The sequence below is a fragment of the Drosophila persimilis genome, unplaced genomic scaffold (assembly GCF_003286085.1).
Source record: "Drosophila persimilis strain 14011-0111.01,24,50 unplaced genomic scaffold, DperRS2 tig00000124-arrow-pilon, whole genome shotgun sequence".
Lineage (NCBI taxonomy): Eukaryota > Metazoa > Arthropoda > Insecta > Diptera > Drosophilidae > Drosophila > Drosophila persimilis.
In genome coordinates, this window is record NW_020825294.1 from 12,349,304 (window position 1) to 12,372,635 (window position 23,332).

The 23,332-nt window shown below is 50.2% G+C and overlaps 8 protein-coding genes across 8 annotated transcripts; 3 read left to right on the plus strand and 5 right to left on the minus strand.

Annotated features, from left to right (window-relative positions):
* Positions 1–6: 6 nt before the first annotated feature.
* LOC6597946 (DNA topoisomerase 3-alpha) lies at positions 7–4,012 on the minus strand. Its single transcript, XM_002023145.2, has 5 exons — positions 3,868–4,012; positions 3,180–3,813; positions 2,667–3,128; positions 400–2,598; positions 7–342 (listed from the first exon to the last, which is right to left on the minus strand). The coding sequence occupies exons 1-5, from the start codon at positions 3,946–3,948 to the stop codon at positions 182–184; spliced, it is 3,537 nt and encodes a 1,178-aa protein (XP_002023181.1). The 5' UTR covers positions 3,949–4,012; the 3' UTR covers positions 7–181.
* A 2,471-nt stretch (positions 4,013–6,483) lies between these two features.
* On the minus strand, positions 6,484–11,345 carry LOC6597945 (zinc finger protein swm). Its single transcript, XM_002023144.2, has 6 exons — positions 11,259–11,345; positions 10,648–10,945; positions 10,078–10,576; positions 7,696–10,011; positions 7,492–7,620; positions 6,484–7,424 (listed from the first exon to the last, which is right to left on the minus strand). The coding sequence occupies exons 2-6, from the start codon at positions 10,704–10,706 to the stop codon at positions 7,197–7,199; spliced, it is 3,231 nt and encodes a 1,076-aa protein (XP_002023180.1). The 5' UTR covers positions 10,707–10,945; positions 11,259–11,345; the 3' UTR covers positions 6,484–7,196.
* Positions 11,346–11,428: 83 nt separating this feature from the next.
* Positions 11,429–12,751, plus strand: LOC6597944 (cytoplasmic tRNA 2-thiolation protein 2). The gene has a single exon (XM_002023143.2). The coding sequence runs from the start codon at positions 11,496–11,498 to the stop codon at positions 12,711–12,713; it is 1,218 nt and encodes a 405-aa protein (XP_002023179.1). The 5' UTR covers positions 11,429–11,495; the 3' UTR covers positions 12,714–12,751.
* LOC6597943 (nucleoside diphosphate-linked moiety X motif 19) lies at positions 12,704–13,935 on the minus strand. The gene is made up of 2 exons (XM_002023142.2): positions 13,805–13,935; positions 12,704–13,749 (listed from the first exon to the last, which is right to left on the minus strand). The coding sequence occupies exons 1-2, from the start codon at positions 13,895–13,897 to the stop codon at positions 12,754–12,756; spliced, it is 1,089 nt and encodes a 362-aa protein (XP_002023178.1). The 5' UTR covers positions 13,898–13,935; the 3' UTR covers positions 12,704–12,753.
* A 59-nt stretch (positions 13,936–13,994) lies between these two features.
* Positions 13,995–15,363, plus strand: LOC6597942 (nucleoside diphosphate-linked moiety X motif 19). The gene is made up of 4 exons (XM_002023141.2): positions 13,995–14,110; positions 14,169–14,383; positions 14,448–14,790; positions 14,859–15,363. Exons 1-4 carry the CDS (start codon positions 14,015–14,017, stop codon positions 15,261–15,263), a joined length of 1,059 nt encoding a protein of 352 aa, XP_002023177.1. The 5' UTR covers positions 13,995–14,014; the 3' UTR covers positions 15,264–15,363.
* On the minus strand, positions 15,275–16,714 carry LOC6597941. The gene is made up of 2 exons (XM_002023140.2): positions 15,532–16,714; positions 15,275–15,475 (listed from the first exon to the last, which is right to left on the minus strand). Exons 1-2 carry the CDS (start codon positions 16,386–16,388, stop codon positions 15,373–15,375), a joined length of 960 nt encoding a protein of 319 aa, XP_002023176.1. The 5' UTR covers positions 16,389–16,714; the 3' UTR covers positions 15,275–15,372.
* Positions 16,715–18,160: 1,446 nt separating this feature from the next.
* On the minus strand, positions 18,161–19,878 carry LOC6597940. Its single transcript, XM_002023139.2, has 2 exons — positions 18,794–19,878; positions 18,161–18,723 (listed from the first exon to the last, which is right to left on the minus strand). Exons 1-2 carry the CDS (start codon positions 19,860–19,862, stop codon positions 18,284–18,286), a joined length of 1,509 nt encoding a protein of 502 aa, XP_002023175.1. The 5' UTR covers positions 19,863–19,878; the 3' UTR covers positions 18,161–18,283.
* A 270-nt stretch (positions 19,879–20,148) lies between these two features.
* Positions 20,149–21,782, plus strand: LOC6597939 (nucleoside diphosphate-linked moiety X motif 19). Its single transcript, XM_002023138.2, has 6 exons — positions 20,149–20,256; positions 20,310–20,554; positions 20,622–20,879; positions 20,936–21,017; positions 21,075–21,282; positions 21,338–21,782. The coding sequence occupies exons 1-6, from the start codon at positions 20,173–20,175 to the stop codon at positions 21,538–21,540; spliced, it is 1,080 nt and encodes a 359-aa protein (XP_002023174.1). The 5' UTR covers positions 20,149–20,172; the 3' UTR covers positions 21,541–21,782.
* Positions 21,783–23,332: the final 1,550 nt, after the last annotated feature.

The following is a 23,332-nucleotide window of genomic DNA, read 5'->3' on the forward strand; positions in this document are numbered from 1 at the left end:
TCCCTATCCCTATATCATGTTATATATATATATATATATATACATATATATGTATGCATCTGAATGTATGGAAAACTGAAGCTTGTAACCAATTGTGGAGGATCGATCCTTCTGATCCCTCACACCTTTGCAATATTTTAAGCTCGCTCCAATAAATGTTTAAAAACACTAAACCATCCTGTCACATATCGAAGTCCTTTTTGCGGGGGCACTTGTTGCGTGTGTGCCCCTCCTGGCGGCACAGACCGCAGCGTCGGGATTGATTGACCGTTTTATCGGGGACAGGCGGCTTGCCTTGGGGCTTACGATTGTCCGTGCCCCAGGAAGATGTTCTGCTGGATGCTGGTGGAATCATTTTTGATGAGTAATGAGATTTATTCATTGGAAGTTCTGACTTACCTCGGCTCTCATCTTCATCGCCCCACTTGAAGAAAACGCAGGACTTTTCCCGTGTGGGACAGGCGTAGAACGGCCTGCCCTGATTGGGTCCTTCCCTGCGCACTGTGAGTCTGCTGGCCAGCTGGCCGCAGTTGCACTTCAACTCCTCGCCTACGTGCGCTGGAGCTGTCATCGTTTTCGTCTGGGTTATGGTGACAGTGCTGCTGGAGTTGGAGCGTATGTGGGTGCCTCGAAGGGAGCTCTGTTGACTATTGGGCAGCGTGGCCACACGATTCGTGTTCCACGACGATCCAGTTGTGATGCTCTTGGCACTGTCGAAGGAAGAGCTTCCTGCCGATGTGGATGGTTGCTCCTCCGCCCACTGAAAGAACTGGCACTCATTGGGCTTGGGACACTTGTAGAAATGTCGTCCCTGGTTGGGTCCTTCGCGTCGCACGGTATGCTGTCGGGCTGGCTGATGGCACCCGCTGCAGATCACTGCGGGAACAGCGGCCGGAGTACCCCATTCAGCGCTGTCCCTTCTCGCCCGCTTGGCTGCCGGTTTCGGAGGAGGCGTGGGAGCGCCAGCCGCTTGTTCTCGAGTGCCCCACAGCATGGGCTTCTCGTCCAATGCATACTGCTTGCTTATCCAGGAGGACAGACTCGTGTCCAGCTCATCGGCCACATTGCTATTCCCTCGCGAGTTTCCTGTTTCCCTGTTCATCAATGCCTCGAATTCCGCGTCATCGTCGGCAGCAAACGCGGCGGCTATGTCATCATCGAGTTCGATAGCTCCGGTCGTCGTGGAATGCCTGTTCCCCTGGACATAGCCCGACTCAACGATGTCCACGGCCGCCACCATGGCCTCCTCGAAGCCATCGTTGCTGTCGAAGAATCCATCCATGCCTGCACCGTCCGGGTTGCTGGAACTGCTGAAATAGTTGCGAATGCTTCCAGTGGTCTTTGTGGCTTTTTTTGCCTTGGGTTCGGGGGCTGACTTCTTGTTTTTGGCTGGTGCTTTGGCGGTAGAAGATCCATCTCCTGGGCCGTTTCCTCTCCCAGCGCCAGCATTTGAGGGATTACTACCTCCTCCAGGACCTCTTCTCCCAGGGCCTCCGCCACCGGGTCCACCACCACCTCCGGGGCCTCCGCCTCCAGGGCCACCACCTCCACCTCCTGCCGCTCCTACAATACCGCCCACACGTTTCACCGAATCTAAATTAATGTTGAACGTGGTCCGGAAGAGGCCGTCGCAGGGCAAGCAGGTCTTGTACCATCCATGGGGCGTATTGAAGACACCCCGGTAGTAGGGCGTGCTCAAGCGGAACTTGAGCATGCGGTGGCCAGCTCCACAAGTGGGGCAGCATTCGTCCAGCACCGAGACCTCCTTGCACTCCTCCGGCAGCCAGACGACGTTCTTGCAGTCGGGAAAGTTGTTGCAGCCGATGTACCAGCCCTGCTGGTTCTTCTTGGGTTTGAGGGCCAGCGGGGCCTCATCGCATTTGGGGCACTGGAAGAGCGTCTGCATTGTGAGCTGATTGTGGCCGACTGCTGGCTGGCCTGGAGGGGTGGCCGCTGGTGCCTCGTTGATGCGTGCGGATATCTTGGCGTCCATGGCCGTGATCTTGTCAGTGATCTGCTGATAGGAGAGCTTGTACTTGGCTATCTGCTCGGTGAGCACGAGCTGCGGGTCCTTCTGGCCCAAGCAGATGAGCTTCAGATCGGCCTCGAACTCGGCGCGCAGCTGGGGCTTGGCCAGGGCCAGCTCCATGGCGTCGTAGCCCTCGTACAGACCCATGCCAATGACACCCGGCACCAGAGCGCCCTTGTCCAGCACCCCAATGTATCCGCGCTCCTTGATGGTGTTGATGTGCTCGGCGTGCGTGGCGTCCGTACCAATGCCGTGCTTCTCCATCAGCGCTATGAGATCCGCCTCGGTCAGCAGGGGTGGAGCAGTGGTCGCTCCCTCGTGCAACGACACCTCCGTAGGCTCGAAACGCTGGTCCCGCTCGTAGTGGTGGATCCTTTTGGCACTCCACTTGTCGTACACGTACACGTCCAGATAGTTGCGCTCGTGGATTACCAGTCCATTGGCGGTGAACTTCTCCCCCGCGATGTCTATGTTCACGACAGTCTCTGAGCCGACGGCGTCCTTGCTGACGCAGGCGAGAAAGTGCCGCACAACCAGCTCGTAGACGCGCGCCTCGTTTCCCTGAAGATCTGCAGGGGAAATGTGGATGCAGAATGTACGACTCTTCTGAACAGAAAAATTCTGTTGATTTACTCACTGTCCGCACTCTTGGTGGGGTGTATGGGGGGATGGGCCTGATCCGATTTGCTGCCGTTGCGCGGGTTTGGGCCCCAGTCCAGCACGCGCTGCGCAAAGGCTCCCCAGTCGCTGTGGCCTGCCTGCAGCTGCACGAGCGGGGCCAGCTCGAACTCCTTGGAGAACTGGTTCGTCTCTGTGCGGGGGTAGCTGATGAAGCCCTTGCTGTACAGCTTCTCTGCTATGGTCATGGTCTCCTTGGCCGACAGCTTGAGCTTCCTCGAGCCGAGCTTCTCCATTTCTACAGTGTCCAGGGGCGTGGGCCGCCACTTGTGCTTCGGCTTGACTGTGACACTCTCGACGGTGGCCCGGGGCTCTGGCTCCGACAGGCAGAGCAGGAGATAGTTCTCGCAGGCCTCCTTGTCGAACAGACGATTTCGCGCCCAGTTAAATTCGACAGTGAGGTCCTCGATGGTGTGGAGAACTATATTGAATAAAGATGAGAAAAAGCCTTCGAAGAAGTGAATGCACCTACCTCTGATTTTCCAAAAGGGCTCGGAGACAAACGCCTCTATTTCCTTGTACCGCTCTGCGACGAACCCCAGCGTGGGAATCTGGCAGCTTCCGTACGAAATCAGCTTGTCCGCTATCTTCTCGGGGAACAGCCGTTGCAGACGCATGGTCTGAAAGCGAGTTATGGCCGCACCAGTGCGCAAATCCAGCTCAGTCCGTACATCTACGGCATCGCTCTGCCGCTTGTCCGGCTGGCCAAGCTGCTGCAAGGCTCGCCGCACTGCAATAGTCGTAATCTCCGAAAAGCTGGCTCTATAAATAGTTAAATTCGGCTTTATGGCTCGACACACACTGATTATCTCATAGCCAATGTTCTCGCCCTCGCGATCGCAATCCGTCCAAATGATAAGCCCCTGGCAACCACGAACCTCGCGTTCCAGGGTTTTCTTGATAGGCAGATAGCTCTCACCCACGGACTTCCGCACGGGTGCATCAAACAAGGAGCCCGGGTCCACGACGCGCCAGTTCCGGTAGGACACCTGAAACTCTAGCTGCATCAGGTGCCCCGACACCGAAGTCATGACCATTTTGGCATTCTGACCGCGCACTGGTGCTTCAAAGTCGTAGATCTTGTTGTACACGGAATAACCTTCGCGCTGTAAGCATAGTATTTGTATAAATATATCCAAACCCTAATATTGGCTACTTACCCGATTTGCGGCCCCATTCGAGAGCAGGCCGGCAATCGTCTTGGCCGCATCGTTCTTCTCGGCTACGTTTAGAAATTTCATTTCTATTGTTTGCTTAGCGTAGTAACGATAATTTTTGGCGTACCGGGCAGTGCGTAAACATTTTAAAACCGCTGTCATTCAATAATGATTCGAAGAAAAAAAACCAAACACATTTAATCGCGCCCACCAAAATGTTAGTTAATGTACATGTTAACTACACGATAACTACACATGTGCTACATAATCACTACAAGAGACACCTGTCGGGAATTGATAAAATACTGGAAAATATTAGAAAATACTCAAAAATACTATACAAAATAAAGGAACTTTATACCCCTATATTCAAAAAGTGAGCAACTTGAATTAGATGGCGGAAAATAATACTGGATGAAAAGTCTTCTTGAGATGAAGCCGTATACTTAGACAAAAAAGGCACGACCTTTTAATGGACGTTGACATGCAATGACTGTATCGTTCAAGAGGCGATGCAATTACTGCACCGTCAAGTGGCCCGTGTGACACCAGCAGAAGGCTGTTACGCGGTCATGCAGGAAAGATAGCTGTTAGACTAATATTGGAGGAAAATTAGCACTAAAGTTTCAAAATCCATGAATTGAGTTAACCAAACTTAAGCTTTCTTTCTGGTATGTTTTGGGTCATTGTCCTGCTGAAAGACACAAAATAACGGTATTTCGCATAAAGCAACATCACTGTGTCTTATCTGATCCTTCCTCGACTTGTGCAATCTATTGGATCAGCAGTACGATCTAACACGAAAATTATGCCCATACCATGATGCTTGTTCCTCTATACTTAATGGTTTTACATATGAGTCAGGGTGTTGTATTCTGCACTAGGTAGTCGTCTTACATAAGATCGAGACCATTTTCAACTAAAACGAGGGGGAACGTTGTGAGTTGCTGCGGACACCGCAACTCTACAGTTATACCCGATACTAAGTCAGTATGGCTCTCCTCCGTCAGACGCCGCTAATATTAAACGACACGACAAAGAGTGCGTGCGAGAGAGATAGAAAATCAGTCTGAGCGTGACGTCGGGCGCTGCGTAGCCAGTGCAAATTGATTTGTTCCTTTTGGCTATAAAAATTATCTGATTTGATCCAGATTCAGCAATCTGATAGATATGGTCGTTATCTATGATTCTGCGTTTTTAGTTTTCTCGAATCTGCAATATGCATGAATCTGTGGATGCAACAGATTTTTGTCCTTTGTGGGAGCGGAAGAGGGTATGGCGAAATTTTGAAATATACGTTTTATAGTGAGATCTAACAGGAGTGCGGATACCAAATTTGGTTAATCTAGCCTTAATAGTTTCTGCGATTTGTGGAAGCGGCAGTGCGCGGGGCAAAGTTTTGAAATATTCTTGTAACAGTGACATATCACAGAAGTCCGGATATAAAATGTCGTTGCTTTAGCTCTTATACTCTTTGAGCACTAGGCGCCGATAGGGACGGACAGATGGACAGACAGACAGGGCTCAATCGACTCGGCTGTTGATGCTGATCAAGATATATATTTACTTTATGGGGTCGGAAACGATTCCTTCTGTTCCATAAAAATATGTTGGCCTTTGTCGGGCTACAGGATGCTCCTTCATTTTTCTTTGGGGCAACTGAAGTGCTGTTTTGCATACTGAATTTGCTTTGCCCCATGCCTTGACTGGATCCTTCTTTCTCTAATAAACCAGTAGTTGTACATGAATCTTAAAATATCAGCGATGTTAGTGCTATTTTTATTGATGTTCCCTTTCGCACCTCTTTCGGAAAATCGCTTTAAAGTGATAAGAACCGTTTGGATTGAAAGAGTGAGCACACTTTCCTCAGAGAGGAGACATGCAAACCTACTTGATGTTACACTGTAATAATATCTAGAAAATTGCAGAAAATGTTGGACAGTGACCTTCAGGTTCTGTCTTTGAAAGGACAAATGATTTCAAATTTGGTGCGCAAGTATTACACAACTATGTACATACATATATACTTTATGGTACGGTAGTTCGATATATTAGTTGCATAAATCCCAATTTTCCATTATTTTAATAACAAAGTAAACATTTTAGCGGGCGAAATTAAACACAGACCTGCAACATTATATTCCCCCTTAGATGAGCTCTTTGGGAAAATGCTATTATGGACCAGCCCATAAATGGATGGATAAGGTATAAACCATACAAATGTTAATATAAGCTGGATGCTGACATAAAGCTGTTGCGATTTAATCGATCGTCATTTAATTCAAGAAATTGAGAGCTAATCAATACGAAATCAAGGGACACTTACATCAAATATGAATTGAATCTGGTGGACTTGCAGATTCTGTAAAATAGCTCAGGAAAAATTGGAACGTATTCTCCCTCACATTTGGGAAAGAATACCCCGCTAAAGTGCTCGACTTGAAGCCTAGAATTACTAATAAAACTAAATATACTTGCTGCCGTAAAGACTTTTTAAAAAGATTCATATGTATGTACATATATGCAATTTCAAGCGCCAAACGAGTAGATTTTGTACCGATTTTACCGATCCCATGTTGTTGGGCCCAATTAAAATGAGGAGTCTTTACGATCCGGAAATACGAAACTATTTACTTTATTTATTATATCTCTCTATATAACTTGCCGGTTTTGTATTCACGTGGCTGCGTGTTTTTTTTTTCTTTGTTTTGTTTTTGCCTTTGACTTTTCATTGCGCTTGTTTTTGAGGGGTTTTTGTTTTGCAATTTTTTTGTGTTGTTTTAGTATTTTATCTTTAGCTTTAACTCAACATAAAATCTTAACAATTAGGTGTGTACATATATAGGCATACGTACATATATACGTGTATATAAGAAAAGGATAGAGTGAAAAATATGTAAATACAAAGTATTGGATGATCCGATGTGATCCGAGTCGAATTGCTCCACCATTCCATGATTTGTCATTCTATTTGCCTGCTGTTGCCTGTTGATGGAGTAGCTGACGGCCAAACATTGACAATTTCTAGACGTGGGATTCGCAAAACTCATTCGGTATTTGTATGCGATTTATAACTTATATTCAGTAAAATATTAGTAAAATTTAGAGCGTTTAATTATATTCAAAGTTTGCTAGTGCAGGTGGAGTGGCCCATCCCCATCCTCATACCTTCCATCTCTCTGGCTGCCGCCTGCACAGCTCTGCTTGCTTCTCCACACACTGAATCATTAGTTTTAGATATAGAATAACAACAAATACATGTTAAGGGTGCCTAACACTTATGAGCCACTTGGAGCTTGCCGCCAAAGCACTTAGCAGCGCAGGGCGGTGCATCAACGACGCCAGGAACGATCCTCGGACTCCTCGTCCTCCTCCTCGTCCTCGAGACGCAGCTCCGGCAACGTGTCGCTGCCCAGCAGACTCTCGCTCTCGCTGACGGACTGAATCAATTGCTTTGGGTTCTCCAGAGTTGCAACGGCCACTGGAGCTGGCGCTGCAGACTTCTCGGCGGGTGCAGCCATCAGTGCAGGCGTGGGCGTCACCACGGGCGCCCAAGTAATCTACGATTTCAGATATTACTAGATAATATATATCTATATATAAATGCAATTTGAACATTTTACACACCTGGAGAAGCTTGTCTTGGTACATTTTTCCACGGTGCACGGCTTGTTCCGCATTGATGCGGGTCGCATAGGAGAGTATTAGCTGTGGAATCTCACGATCTACATCATGCTTGCAAATCTCACCAAAGTTCTGTATTATAAGAGATTGTAAGAGTAATTAAGACTCCTCTTAGACTCTACACTTGCCGCTCTCGAAAAGACCTACCTTAAAGTGCCCCAGGACAAAGTCTGCCTCCTCGGCCGCAAAGCCCGTGACAACAATAGCCTTTGTTCTTCTGTCAACACGCGTGGAGCCCTCCGGGAAGTTGGCCCGCTTGCGGCCACCACCTGCTGCCCCCGGTGTGGCTGCAAAGTGGGGGGCCTTCGTGTTGTTTGGGGCCTGGCTCCCTCCCAGTGTGCGCTGGAGCTCCTCGAGACGCTTCTGTATGGCCGTTGTATCGTTGCCCTCCTGCTGCTGTGCGAAGAGCTCCAGCTCCATGTCGAGCAGCTCCTTCTTCTGTTGCTCTTTGGTCTTCTTGACGGGCGGCTGTTGTTGCTGCTGGATCTGGGCCTGCAGCTGGTCCTGATCGGCATGGACATCTTTGCGCAGCTTGTCGATGGTCTCCTGCAGGACTTTAATTGTCTCCAGTGTGTTCGCCCGCTGGGGATCCTGGTTATCCAGCCGCTCGACCAGCTCCAGTGCGGTCTTCATTTGTTTCACGTAGCTCTGGAGCAGCTCCTGCTTGCGCTTGCGAAGCCCATTGGCTAGCTGGTGCACGGCCTTCTGCTGTTCCTCTTGCTTCTTTCGAATGCTGGCCGCATTGGCCGACGGATTTAGCGGACGAGCTGCTACCGCCCCTCCTGCTGCTGCCCCAGCTCCGCCGACGCCGCCTGCTCCCGCGCTGGTGTTTAGCTTGAGTCGCATCGAGGCGGGCGCTGCAGTGCTGGCCTGCTCTGCCGTCGGCGTGGCATTGTTGCCCGCCCCCGCCTCTGCCAGAGGCGTGGCATTGCTGACCTTCGCACTGTCCGCATTGGGAGTGGGCACAGCGGGGACATTATGTAAATGGTACTGACTGGCGTTCTTCCTCCCGCCGCCGCCACCGGCACCCATGGCACCGCCGCCCATGGGATTCATCTGTCCGCCCTCCGCTCCCGTACTCTCGTTGTGCCAGAAGACCTTGATGAACCGGTTGTTGAGCACAGCCTCCGTACTCCTGTAGGCCACATTCGCCTCGGCGTGCGTCGAGAAGGTCACGATGGCAGCCTCTGGGTCACCCTCGTACGACACCTGGATGTTGACGATCTTCCCGAACTTGGCAAAGTGATTGTTCAAATGAGCTATGGTGTTGAGTCCTCGCGGCACTTTCCGCAACTCAAGCGAGCTGTTGTGCTGCTGCATGTTCGGATTGACCCGCGGACCCAGGCGACTGTTGATCGGGACCTTGCGCTTTGTGGGCACATCGGCTATGGCCACGGTGTCCTCCAGCTCGAAGCGCCGCTTGCCGATTTCGGCCACTCCACCAGAGGGGGCTCCATCCACCACAGGTATGGGAATGAGCTGCCGCTGTAGCGGTGTGGTCACGGCCGTGGGATTGAAGGAGAATGGCATCATGGCTGGCTGCGGGGGAGCGGCAGGGTTACGCGCATAGTCCGCAGGATTGGGCACGCCCATGGGATTGGGTCCAGAGCCGCCCATCAGGGGGTTCGGACGCACATTTCCGGAGAAAGGATTGATGCTGGTCTGGCCGGGTTGGTTAGGTCCTCCCGGTCCCGCTGGGCCCTGGCCAGCAGTCGGAGGGGGCACCCCGCCGCGTGCCCAGATTTCCGGCGCGTCTGGATTGTACTCCCGCATGGACATCATCAGGGCGGAGTTGTTGATACCCTCAAAGACAACCGGATTGATGCCGTGATCCCAGGGACAGGTCTCGCCGCGCACGCAGTACCCCTTCTCGTCAAAGTCCCGACACCGCTGGCGCGGGTGTGCCGCCGGATGCTCCACTGGCATGGGGACTGGAACCGCGACCGTCAGCTGGTTGGCTGGCAGGGCTTGTCCCCGCTCAGGGGAGCTCTGGTTGCGCCGCGCATTGCGCTCGGGCGACACGGAGCGACTGTGCGAGCGTCGGCTCTTGTTGTTGCCGAATCGCTGGCGCTCATCCGTGTTGCCGCCTATACGGCGACGATCGAAATTGCGACGCCCATGGTGACGGTTGTCAGCCGCGCCCGGCGGGGATTTGTTGCGGAACTGGCGCTGGCTTTTCTCGCGCTCATTCACACGACGATCCCTAGATCTGGAGCGCCGGAAGGCACGCTCGTTGGAGCGTGAGCGGGACCGTGAGCGCGAACGAAGGGACGCTCGCCGCCGGCGACCTTCCCGTGGCTGGTTCTCCTTGTCGGCATATCCAGCGCTGCTGCCCGCCAATCCTCCCAGCCCCAAGGCACCGTTTCCCCCGCTGCTCCGCCCTGGAGGACTGGCACTGCGCACATGATGGTAATGCGTCGCAGACTGCTGTTGTTGTGGGTTCTGCGAGTCTTTGGTTTTTTGCTGCAATACGACAGGCAAAACAATAAGAACACTGGCATGGTCTTGCGGGATGATCTTTCTACTCACATCGAAGGCTGGCTTGGGGTGTGTTGTCGAATTGGCATCTGTTGTGGGGATGGAGGCAATACTGGCTTCTTGACTGACGTAGGCGGTGGCGGTGGCCAGGGCTTCTGCTTCCTGGGTATCGGTGCTCGGCTGGGGCTGCTGCTGGTCGAGCTGCGGCTGATTGCTTTCGAGCTTTATCACAATGTCGTTTGATGGCGCCGGAGGCGGTGAGGGGGCGGCCAACATAGCCTCAATGTCGGTGGACCCATCCATGGCCAGCGCCAAGTCCAGATCGACGTCGAGCTCAACAGCTCCACTTGCCACAGGCAGGGGAGCGGGAAGCGTCAAGTATTCCTCGGTGGCAATGGCATCGAACAGACGCTCCACGAAGCGCGTCGTCTCCTCGGACAGAAAGACATCCAGCTGCTCGATCATGATGCGTTTGAGATCCTTATCCGATTTGTCTTTTTTGAGCAGCGCGATGACATAGCGCGCCAAAGCAGACGAGTCCGCATCGCAGCTATTTGTTACAAAAGTAAATAGTAAAATTGTGAAAACTCAACGCAGCAGTCAGAGTAAGGATGTACTTACAGTGGCTCCAGCACTACGCTCAGCCAGTCCTTGAGCTTATCCGAATTTTCTAATATCATTTCGATGACGGGTCGTCGTTATGGCTGCGTTGGTCGGCCTTCTTCTGAAGCTGGGTGGGGGGTTGCTTGGTCGGTCGATCGGTTGGTTAATTGTGCTTGGGCACACACATGCACACGCGCCCAACTATATATTTTTAATATGACCTCTGACGCTGGGGTCCTGTCTACGTTACAGTGCCAGGGACCGCGATGCGTACGATGCTGCTTACGATTGTATTTGCTGATTGTGATATTCCGCGCTGTAAATACGAGATTCCTTGATTTTATATTTTATTCGAATATCTGATAGTTTTTTCTGATTTTCATTATCTGCTCTGCTTCTTCTGCTATCGTCAATAAGAAAGTTTCTCGATTGTGCTACCCGATACTTTTTGCTGCCTACGAATAGCAGACATACAACTACACGCACACTGACACTCTCACGCACACACACACGCACGCGAATTTACATATGCATGTATATATGTTCGTACGACAGCACCCAGTTTTTTGCGCCCAAATTTATTGCACTTTCTGCGGACATTTCTGCTCACAAACACAAACTGGACATACCTTGGGCCTTAAATTTAACTTATCAATAATTTTTCTACAACAAATTACAGTTTTAATGGCTATATTTGTGTTTTTCACTGCACTTTTTCCTGCTGCCTTGTTGCAAGGTTGCTTGACGAGTGGGCTGTGTAATCGATATATCGATATATCTTTGTCGTCATCGATGACTATCGTCTAACTATCCAGCACTGGGAATTTCGTTTATCTGTGAAATATATTTTAATTGATTTGATTGGCATGTGCAGCATTGGAGAGGATGATGTTGGCGACGAGGGCGCTACCCATGCCATGGTAGCGGAGTCCTTGCCCACCGGGATAGTGATAAGTCCAGGAGATTGCAACAAGTGCGGAGTGGTCTCCAGTGAGCTGTACAAACTGAACTTTCGCGTGGCCGAGTGCCGTGACTGCTTCTTGAACCACGCTCGACACAAGTTTCGAGCGTCATTGGGGGCTGCCAAGGTCCTGCCGCGCAACGCTGAAGTCCTTCTCGCGGTGGATGGCTCTGCCGAGTCTCTGGTGCTCCTGGACATGCTCCACTTCGCGCAGACACAAAACACATTCAGGCGACTGCATTGCAATGCTCGAGTGGTCTACATAGACGATCAGTCCGTGCATGGCGGTGAATCGATGAATCTGCAGGCTCTTCAAGCACTCGGCACTCGATACGAACCACTTGAATTCTATGTGGTTGAGCTTGGAGCATCGGCCTGCTCTCTGCAGCGTCTCGGGCAATACTCTACGTCTCTAAAGGAGCCCAACGGTCTTAACACGAAGCTTGAGAAACTCCGCAGCCTGACAGCTCGACAGGATTACCACCAGCAGCAACGCAAGAACCTGCTGGCCTCTGTGGCCCAGAAGCTAAGCTGCAGTCACGTCTTTGAACCGAGCGTCAGTGGCGACCTGGCCACACAGCTGCTAACGTCCATTGCATTGGGGCGCGGAGGAAGCGCCGCTTTGGATGTGGCCCTCTTGGACGACAGGCTGGCAGCCGGGGTCAAGCTACTGCGTCCCTTAAGGGATCTCAACGAACAGGAAGTGCGATTCTATGTGCATGCCTGCCAACTGAAGCCGCTGCGGGAGAGCGGCAGCAGCTATGGACAGGAGCGTGGCCAGACTGCCAGTCTGCAGAACCTGACCGCCGCCTTTGTGGGCAACCTGCAACAGAACTACCCTGCCACAGTGTCCACGGTGTTTCGGACCGGCGATAAAATTGCTGCAAATGCACACATGGAGCAGGCTTCTTGTGCTCAATGCCAATCCCCGCTGGACGCGAAGCTCTCCGACACACTCTTGGCCATCGAGTACTCGAGGGCCGTTTCAGAGGCTGGAGTGGGCCTGTCCAAGGATGGCGACGCTTCAGAGAGTCTGGCCAAGCAGCGACTTGAGTTTAAGGATGGACTGTGTCACGCCTGCCGCTGCATACAGCTAGAGCTGGGATATGATACTCTGTCGTAGCAAAAAAATATATTTTCTCCCATAAATGGGGCCATTTCTATTACAATTTCGCTAGCTGGGTGTTGACGTTCGCCTGCAGCTGGAGATGTCCATCAAAGGGAGGAACGTTTGAGGCCAGCACAACCTTGTGAAAGTCGTAGATGATGTATCGATTGTACTGCCTGGCACGGCGGTTCAGTTCGGCAACAGAGCCGGACAGGATAATGGCTTGGGTGCAGTTCTCCGGCTGGTTTACGTAGAGTTCGTCGCCTGGAAGCACTCCAAACATGCATCCATCGCAGCGGTAGTACACAGGCTGCACCAGTGTGGTCCCCAAAGCACTGCGCTCCCGAGAGAACTTTAAGAGGTTCTCCAAACGATGCAGGTTCATCAGGCGCGCCGTATCGTAGAGCAGCATGAACGGCAGCCATATAGTGCCATCTTGGGAATGGGTCCAGGCGTCTTCCGGAGCCAGCCAGTGCGCCGAGGCCACCTCTTGCGGCTCTAGCAAAAGGCTCACCTGCTTCGACTGCGCTTGCAGAGCGGTAATGTAATAAACAGTGTCGTACTTGCGACTCGCAGTGGCTGGTGTCCTCCAAATGGACCATTCTTGGAGGGACCAGAGATTGGGAAGAACGCGGAGATGCCGGCATAATGCCAGGAACTGAGTGGCATCGTTGTGCACTCGCTGTTGCCAATGGGAGCGATCTTCTGGCTGGAGGAGCAAAGTCCGCGGGTCGCCTGTCGTGCAATTCCAACTCCTAATGCCCTCTTCGTTGGAGCAAAGCAGGAGGCCGACTTCCTCAAAAGTCTCCCTTAGAGCGGTCAGCCGCAATGAGATATCTCTGGAAAAGTTCTGGCCGGAGGACAGGAACTTTGACCTGGCGGACACCTGGTCGCTGCTCAGTCGCTTAAAATCCTCGTCGGTCACGCCAAAAGACTGAAAATATGTTATCCACTCTGGAGACTCGTCCGCCCCGGCATCGAACACGCCACCAGGAAAGACGCAGTGATTCAAAGCATAAGAAGTGCGCTCGCTGCGTTTTATTAAAAGTAACTATGGGCAAAAGAAATTAAATTTAAATACCATTCCCCTTTCGTACCAGCCTTACGCTGTAGTCAAACTTTGCAGAGGAATCCTCCCTAGCAGCCAATATGAGGCTGGCCGAGGGTCTGTACGTTCCAGTGTCGTGGGTAGCAACCATTGTAAATCATATATCAGAAATCAGTTATACAGTCAAAAAAACCTTTGATCCACTTCGTGAGATTACCAATCGACCTATCGAGTACATGCAATCGATATCGGTTGTTACCTAAGCGATATGTCGAAGCAGGTGCTGGCCAAAATACGCCCGTCCTCTAGCTTGATATTGTTGGCCAGGGATAAAGGAGCCACAAGGCAATCCTTCGACTACAATGTAAGACAATCTAATTGGATTAGGTATAGTCTAATAAATATCGAACCTATTATTTAAGGCGCTGCTGCTCACACGGACCTCAAAGTCCAGCTTCATGCCGAACTCGTCCGTCTTTCCAGGGGGAGTGTGCGAGGCCACGGACAGCTCCCCTGCCTGGCTATCGCACTTTCAGCGTCACAACATTAGTTCAGCCATGCTGCGCGACGTCTGCCACGTGAAGGCTCCGCGTCCCGAGATATTCAATTCGCGGGAAGATACCGATGCGATAGACACGTGAGATTGCTAGATTGTCGCAAGTGCGGAACTTCTTTGTCAAGGCCTCTGATCTTTTACGCAGCGGCTTGTCGCTGCGTCTGACTGCCTTACGGGAAACCTTTGAGGAATTGGGCATCTTATTGTGTCGGGATGCCAAGACCTTGACCTCGACCAGCGGCTATGGGCAGTTCTATGAGCAATTCGATCGCGCCCACTGGCAGCATTTGGTCCACAATGATGCCAGCCAGTTCCTGGAACTCTGCAAGCAGCTGGAAGTGGTGCCAGATATTTGGTCACTCCACGATTGGTCTGTCTGGCGCACGCCTTCGACGTTTAAGAAGCGTTTTGTGACGGCCTTCTTCCTGACCACTCTCGAACAGGCGCCCAGCCTGCACATTGAGCCCAATGAGGTCAAGGACTGTGCGGTAAGTCGATCAAATCCAATGAGTAGTCGCTGAACACCCACTAAACCCTTTTTTTTCGCTCTAAACAGTGGCGTTCTCCCTTGGATTATCTTCTGGCTTCTCTAAGAAAAGAGCTCTGGCTGCCGCCTCCTCAGTTCTACGAACTTTCTCGCTGCCTTAACTTTGGCTCCCTGGAAGAGCTGCGTCAATTTGCCATTCAACGTGCCCCCAAGGGCATCGTTCTCACCCATCCTGTCATGTACAAATGCAACGACGGCATTGTGCATCTGCTTCCCGGCGACGATGCCTATCCGGTTAATCCAGATGCCTGTAGCGATAAAATAGACACTGGCCTCTCTGTAGAGGACTTTCGTTCACAAGTCAGAACTAAGTTGAATCGTTCGGAGCACAGGGACCAGCACCAAGCGAAACTAATCATTAACTTTGCTCCGACTGATGGACAGATCAACCCTTTGGATCCAACTAAGATGTAGAACAGAACGAACAGGATCAAATGTGTATTTATTTAGGTTTAATTTGAGTTAGCTGCTCGGATTTTCAGTTTAAGCAAGAGAGTTGGCATAAGATGCTGCAGATGTTCGTTTATTCATTCTCCTTGCCGTACCAGAGCTTGTAGAGGTATTCGGCCTCTTCCTCTGTGGCATAGCTGGTCTCGTACTCCGTCGGCTTTTGTCGTGGCTGCGATCTGAAGAGAGAACAGCTTCATAAGTTTCAAAGAATCTTGCTGATCAAAGGACTTACTGGTGGGCGGAGGACCATCTGTCCTGGGGCTTCTTATTGCCTGTGTGTGCATAATGGCCTCGCTTGCAGACGTCGAGAGTGCTCTCAATGTTCTTCTGATTCCTGAGCAGGGCCCCCAGCTTTTGGTCAATCTGCGAGCTGCCTCCCTGCACCGCGAGTATCACCTTCTCAATGCCATCCAGGCTCTCCGCTTGCGTGTAGTTTAGAGAGCGCAGTCCCTGCTGCAGTTGATCCACTTTCTGGTTCGCCCGGCTGGTCAGAGCATTCAGCTCATCCAAGTAGACCACTTTGGCCTCGATGTTCCTCTGCTGCTGCTGCAGACCCTTGGCCTTCCTGTCCAGTGAGACGATCTCCCTGATAACGGACTGCTTGAGGAGCTGCTCGATCTCCTCCAGATGTCTGTCGACGGACTTGGCCACCTTGTTGAGCTCTTGCTCGTGTTTGTTTTGAACAGCATCGACCTGGCCTAGGGCTCTTTTGATGTCGATCTCTACCTTGCCCAGATTCCGGATGGCCTTTTCGTTTTGGCTATGGGAAGAGTTAATGATGGCCGTCAGGTTCCTCACCCCTGTGGCCGTCAACTGGAAACTGTTGACCGTGTCCTGTTCCAGTTTGAGCAGCCCAGCCTCTAGTCTGACAATGCCCTCTATCTGATCTCGTTGATCCTTGAGTTTATGCTCGAATCCTTTCTGATGTTTGATTACGTCAGTCGCCTTGATGTCCAGCGTCTCCAGCTGCGCGCTGATCTCCGTCAATATGCGTACGATCTTCCTGTCGCCCGAATTCTCCTCTTGCTCCACGGCAACGGTCCAAACACCACTGATGCAGATCAATAGCAATACCGATTGGGCCCTCATTGTGTGCGTCGAGTGTCTGTGATGGATCTCCACGGCTGACTGCCCTCACTCGGCGTAGGCTTCACCTTAAGTAGCCAGACTAACTGGGCAACAACGTCAATCCAATTTGAAACGTGTCTTAGCTTCGGTTTTCTTTTATCTCCCAAGACTCTCAAATTAAGCTAGTGGACGCAGCTGCGAGCTCGTAGCTGCTCATGGCTAATCTTCCTCCCAATGACAGGAACAAGTTATGTACGTACGTATAGTAGATCGCACTTGATTCCTATTTTGTCTGGATAGATAATAACCAGCTGGAATTTTGACCACAATCGGATACCAACATGTAACATCACTTGTTTACCCATGCTCTATCATCCATGTGTACTACACTGATTTGTTTGGTTCAACGACTTTTCGAGAGCTTAGAAAAGAGTGGTGATAGGCACGTTCGTCGTGCATTGGTCTTTTCTTATAAATAGGTCTTTTAGGGAAGAGATTTTCTGGCTTTTTAGTGTGTCATGGGCGATACCAGAGTCTAAACGTGACTATTTCATCTTAGCTTTGGGTTTGTAGCCTGAATTCCATTCAAAAATAGGCCTGCTCATTTAGAAAACCAAACCATATTTGAGATAATGGCGACCGGAAAATACATGTATTAAATTTTACGAATTATGAGTTTATCGTAAGTTCACGTGAAACGACATTTTCGAAATGTTCTTGAACAAATATTTCACCAGGGAGGAAGTTAGCGAAGACTTAAATATATGTTATGTATATCCTAGTAACTCGAGCATTTGCTATTTCAGCTATATAATCATCAGATTTTGATTCTGCTTTTTAGTACATCCGATAATTCCTGGGTCCAATTAAACAGCTTTTACCAGATTTTGGTTGGTTTATATTCAGAAACAAATAAATTATGGTAATGACCTGCTTTCGACCGATTGCTCCTATGGAATTTATATGATATAGGTTGATCTTTGGGTTTCAGACTTATACATACTTACTGCCTGGATTTAAAAGAAGGTTAGGTTAGGTTCATCGATCTCCTCCAGATGTCTGCCGACGGACTTGGCCACCTTGTTGAGCTCCTGATCGGTTAATCTTTGGGTTTCCGACTTATACATACTAACTGCCTGGATTTGAAAGAAGGGTCTATACAAAGTTTCAGGCAGATGTTAGAGTCTGTTAGTAGACCAATTCTAATGGAAACCGTCAAACGGATAGAGGGCCGTGGTAGTATCGTGATCGTGATCATGGGTATATGTACTATCATCAACTATACAAAAACAAGACATTGCAACAGGAACAATTTCCATTTAAATTTTTTTTAAGGCTATCCTTTGACCGCGGCTCCGCTGCTTACTCGGCTTCGTCTGTTCGTCGATGCCTTTAGGTAGCTGAGTCGTCGCAGAATCCTACAATAAATACACAGTTCTGGGGAGCCGCAGTCGGTCCCAGTCTCGGACAAAATGTGCCTCGTCATGTCCAAGACGTACAATTTTTTATTGCATTATTGGGCATTCCGTTTTGAACCATTCGCTTTTTCTAGGGATCGACTTTGTGCGTCGCCAAAGACTATGTATTTCTTGCTAAAAATTACCGGATTACCTTTTATTTGTTGTACGATTTTGGGACCTAGAAGAGCTGAAAAGACGAAGCATAGGTGAAAAAAGAATTGAATCCCCGTGCGCGCCCTCTGTCTACGGGGCGTAACGGATACCCCGCCATAAACCAGCTCCCTCATGCAACATCTTGGTATTGTATGGTCTTTAGTTTCACACTCTATCGGGTTGCGTTAATGTTTTTTTATTTAAAGATGAATGGTATATATCGAATGTGTACTAGTAAGTAACCAGTATCCATTGGTCTAATTTCCTATTCGAAGAAATCCGTTTTTCAAGCTCCAATATTCTTTAGTAAGCATCTTTTATGGAATCATCCCCATACCAGATCCTGAACGAGTCGCCCGGCTGGGCTATATGTTTATGGACAGAGCCAGAGCCAGATTTAGAGCCCTTCTGAGGCTTATAGGATTGTGGGGAAGCTGGTGACGATGCATATCCAGCTGAATGTCCCTTCTCGCATGGATTCTGCTTGGGCTGGGGCCTGGGAAGAGGTTGGTGGGGAGACGCTGGTTTCCACGGCTGACTAGGATTAGGAGCGGAATGGTAGGGAGAGACCTCCTCCCAGGGTAGAGGGTGTTGCCAGGACACCGAGTGGGAAGACGCGGCTCCAGTGTTCTGGTGAGACTCCGACTTCTCATAATGTCTTGGGTTTGACGACGAGGCGTGCTCTGCCCTGGGCTCCGGAGACTCGGCATAGGCGCTCACGCGATGGTTCTCGGAATGTTCGCCTGGAAATCGATGTGATATAATGATCTCAGAAATCTCAGAGAGAGAGTTCATGATGGATGCCCCACTTACCAGGATTCTCTGGATCCTTAATGCTCCACATCTGAACAAGATCTACGGGCTTGGACCTCGTCTGTTGGTACGACTGTTGGTTGGGATGGTGCGGCTGTGGAGCTGCGATTCCATAGCTGTGGAGATGGGATTCCTGCTGTGAGCCATGATGCGGGTTGTGTGGGGCTGGGGCTACATAGCTTTGGGAGTGGGATTCAGGCTGAGGAGCGTGATGCGAGTGTTGAGGGGGTGTGGGTGCATAGCTTTGGGAATCGGATTTAGGTGGAGGAATATGATGTGGGTTGTGGGAGTGCTTGCCGCATTCCTCCAAATCCAGCTCGATGCGTTTCTGGGAAATGATCAGCTCGCGAAGAGCACCTTCGATTTGCCTCGTGTTTAACGGCCTGAGATGCCTCACTGCACTCGTGAGACCCTCGAGACGAGCCTCCTGGGTGCGATTGAGATGCTTGAGTTGGTGATCCAGAATGCCCAGTTTGTGGTTGGAGTCCTCGCTCAACTCCTTCACACCGGACAAGCTCTTCAGCTCCACTTCAATGTTAATTTGCGAAGTTTCTAGACTGTCGAATGAGCACTGCAGTCCATTGAGTTGGGGCAAGACAGTTCGCGTAACCAGCTTCGTGAGGCCGTCGATGCTGCGGTCGATGCCGCGGGCACTTTGGATTAAGTGCTTCTGATAGGCGTCAAGCTTGGCCTCCAGGTGGAGGATCAAGTGCTTGGTTCCCTCCTGGAGCAGAGCCATATCGTGGAGCTCCTTTGCCGTTTTCTTGGCATACTCATGCCCCTGCCGGGAGCTATTGGCGAAGGTTTCCAATAATGCCTCGGCTTGGGCCTCCAGGAAATTATTCTGCTTGGCTAGTAGCTGCTCGACCAGACCGATGACTTGGAGAGCTTCGCGCTGCTCTTTCAAATTCGCTTCGATTCTTTTACCGACGGTGTCGATGCTGGTCAACAGAGCATTGGTTTCGCTCAGCTCCTCGGTGTTCTTCGTCAGCAGCTCCGTGATGTGTTCATCATCCCCAAGGCAGCTGCAGATGCAGCCGAGAAACAAGAGCGACAGCAGAATATTCATTGCCCAAGTTGCTTTCAAACTACAATTCCAACTGGAAGTGTCTTCGGTGCTTCGCTTTCAGCGCTTAAATATGTTTCGCAACACGTGTGCACGCGGCTATCAATTTTGCTTTGTTTTGTTCTTGTTTCCTCCACTTTAAAAATATTTTTAGTGAACGGTTTTATCAGGCTGCAAAATTTTGAATTTTGCACGAATTCGAAACTCTCTAGTGCTGGTAAAGATAACGTGTTTTTTGTTGCTCAGACCAGGATATCGATATCGATAGGCAATCAGCTGATGGAGGAACAAAATATTTTGTTAATGTTTTAAAATGTCTACTGCAACTAGCAAGTGGCGAACCTCGGCCAGTCTCATCCTAGTCTCCAAAGAGGCCAACAAGCACCAAGATTACAATGTAAGTATAAGGCACAAGTGTATAATGGGAATTAAACCCTTCTGATCTTCCAGCTATTGATGCTCAAGCGCAGCGATCCCACAGCAATCGTAACGAATCAAACTGTCTTCCCTGGGGGCCTGCTGGACAGCGAGGCGGATGAAGGCGTTTCCTGGCTGCAGTATTTCGAGGAGTTCGGTGTGCCACAGGAGTCCCTGAGGCGCCTGGTGCTGATCCGGGATGACAGGCCAGCTATACTGGCGCCCCAGGGCACGGGCTGCTATGACCGGTTCTTCAAGCGCTCGAATATTTGGTCGCGGTGGGTCCAAAGGTGGCACATGTATCACAAAGATTACTGAACTGATCTTTGTACTCTTTTCGTCTAGTGAGATTACACTACGCCTGACCGCTTTGAGGGAGTGCTTTGAAGAGGTTGGAATTCTCCTGGGTCGCAGTAAAAATGAATTGAACTTTGGTAATATTGCCTTGCCAAAGGAGCTCACAGATCGGAAGGCTTGGCAGCGACGAGTGCACAACAAACCCAGCGAATTTCTTAACCTGTGTCGGCAGCTACAGGTGGTTCCGGATTTGTGGGCCCTACACGAATGGTCGGCCTGGGCCAGTCCTTCCATCGTCCGCAAAGGGTTGGTGATAGAATGCTTGCAGTTTTTATACTGAAACTAAAAAACTAACTTCACAGCTATGAGACTGTCTTCTTCGCAGCTTTTGTGGACACACAGCCCAGCCTGCTTGAGGAGTCTTCTGAGGTCAAGGAGACTCTGGTGAGCTTTGGCTTTAATATTACCCGTTTTACCAATTTTGTTCACCTTTTCACTTAGTGGCTTACTCCTATGGAGTTTCTGCGACTGAACAAAGGGGGGAATCTCTGGTTTATGCCCCCTCAATTCTACGAGCTGGCGCGACTTGCTGGAGTCGGGACGTACAAATCTCTTCTGGGCTTTGCCACAAATCGCAGCAGGATGGGTACCACCATGTTCATGCCTTTGCTCTATGCTTGCGAGGGCTCTATGGTGTATGTCTTGCCTGGTTGGTTTAATGAATATTATGCCTTGATAAGACCTAACCAGATTCTCTGCTTAAGGCGATGACTACTACTTGCCAGAGCCGCAACATGTCGATGAGATCATCAGTTTTGCCGGCACCGTTGATGAGTTTAGGGCGCGCTCAAAGAACTTGCATCGGTACACTTTTGGGGCCTTGGTTCAAAATCTGGAAATTAACATTCCCCCACCAAATGGGCACTTGAGACCGCAGAGTGTCTCTAACGAGCGTCAAAAGCTTTAGCCACATTCCACAGATAGATCCTGCTGGGCTGCCCGTCGAGGTGACCCCAGTAACCGCACCCCATCTGCTTAGCTCTGATAAGATACTTAATGTGACCTTTTAAACGGCGGGGCCTCAAATCGTTATGAAATTATTCTAAGCGGATTTGGCTGGGTAACAAAATATCCAGTCCCTGCTCTGGACGGCATTAATTATAATTTTATAGGCGACACTTTAATTAAAAAACTCTAGTTTAGGTTCAACTCTGCCATAAGTTAGCGTAAGATTGAAGCCGTGTTGTCTCAGAGGGGGATGGATGCGCACATCAAAAGCGCAACTCTATGCATATTCATGGCCCCCTGGCAACCGCAAATCGAAGCGGGACTGGAAGGGCAAGTGGATGGCCAGACAGAGCACATGATTTCATCCCATTAGGAATGCATTTAAATCACTTTGTGTTTGCCTCCCCCCAATCTGTGTCGTTCCGCCACCTGCCGTGTGACTTTGTGCGCTTTACAGCCTTGTTCTGAGCCCCAGGCTCTCAGGCATGCCGTTTAAAAATCAAAAACTGAGCGCACTGCTCCCCACTTCTGTTTGCTTCGTGCCTGCTCGACTGTTTATTATGCATTGTAAAGGACCAGGCCAGAGCAGGGCAAGCCAACCCTCGACGGGGGGGACTGAATGACTGGCACACAGGGGGTGGGTAAGAGTGGGACAGGGGAAGCTTGCCTCTGTAACAATTACTTCGTTTAATTTAACCTTTTGTGGGTTTCTTCCGGCGTTTATTGTTCTGATGTTCATTTAATATCGATTAATTATGCTATTAAGTGGCGGGGAACTGGGTGGGAGGCTGTTCAGCTATGCTGGGAGATGCTGGGAGGGTACCTGAAACACTGAAATCCTAATTAGTTGGCAACGCAGGCCGAGAGGTCTGCAAAGCTGCTCATAAATTACAAATTAAATTTAAATGCATAATGTGACAAAATGCCTGTGTGAGTTATGAGCGGCGGCAGGCAAAGCGGCTTAGAAGCTGCTAAGATGTTGGGTGCTTGGGCAAATGAGAATCCCAGGCCGACAGGTTGAAAAACTTCTTGATTTATGCACGAGTAGGTGGTACTCGGTGGTATATGGTGGATGGTATACCGAGAGAGAAGACAAGACACCATGTAATTGAATTTTGAGCTCATTTTCATGATATAAAGCTGATTTACGTGGTCGCCGATAAGGTGTGGGTACGTACTGTTGGAATTGGCTTATTAATTGGCCAAAAGCGTACAAATGCATATCACGTACTTTTTTCTCAGTCTTTGTCAAGCCCAGTGCCCAATTATAGTGATTACTCCTCTAGACAGACCCGGACAAGGTCCGAGATGTCCTGCACCTGCAAGTGACATGAATACCAAATCCCATCCAGATCGATTCGCAAGTAATTGACAACTTCTCGCCGGGACTTCCCACGGGTATAACCAAACACTCCACACTCCACACACTACCACAGCGAGAGATTTATTTTTATGGCGTGCATTGTTTGCACTCAACTCGTCTTCGTTCGGTTCGCCCGCTCGAGGCAAGGACAGAACCGGGGGGCGAGAGCGTTTGGCGGGCAACTAAATGAGTATTACCGCAATAAATCGCCGCAATTCATTTAAGGGTCGGGCACCGGGCTGGCAACCCTTAAATCAGCCAGCAGCAGCAGGAGAAGCTGCTAACTGTTGATGAGAGAAAGCCATCTCCATCTACACCCCCGAACCAGAGCCCGAACCCGAACCCACAGGGAGATGGGGAACCACCCACTACTCGTCAGACCGTGAAC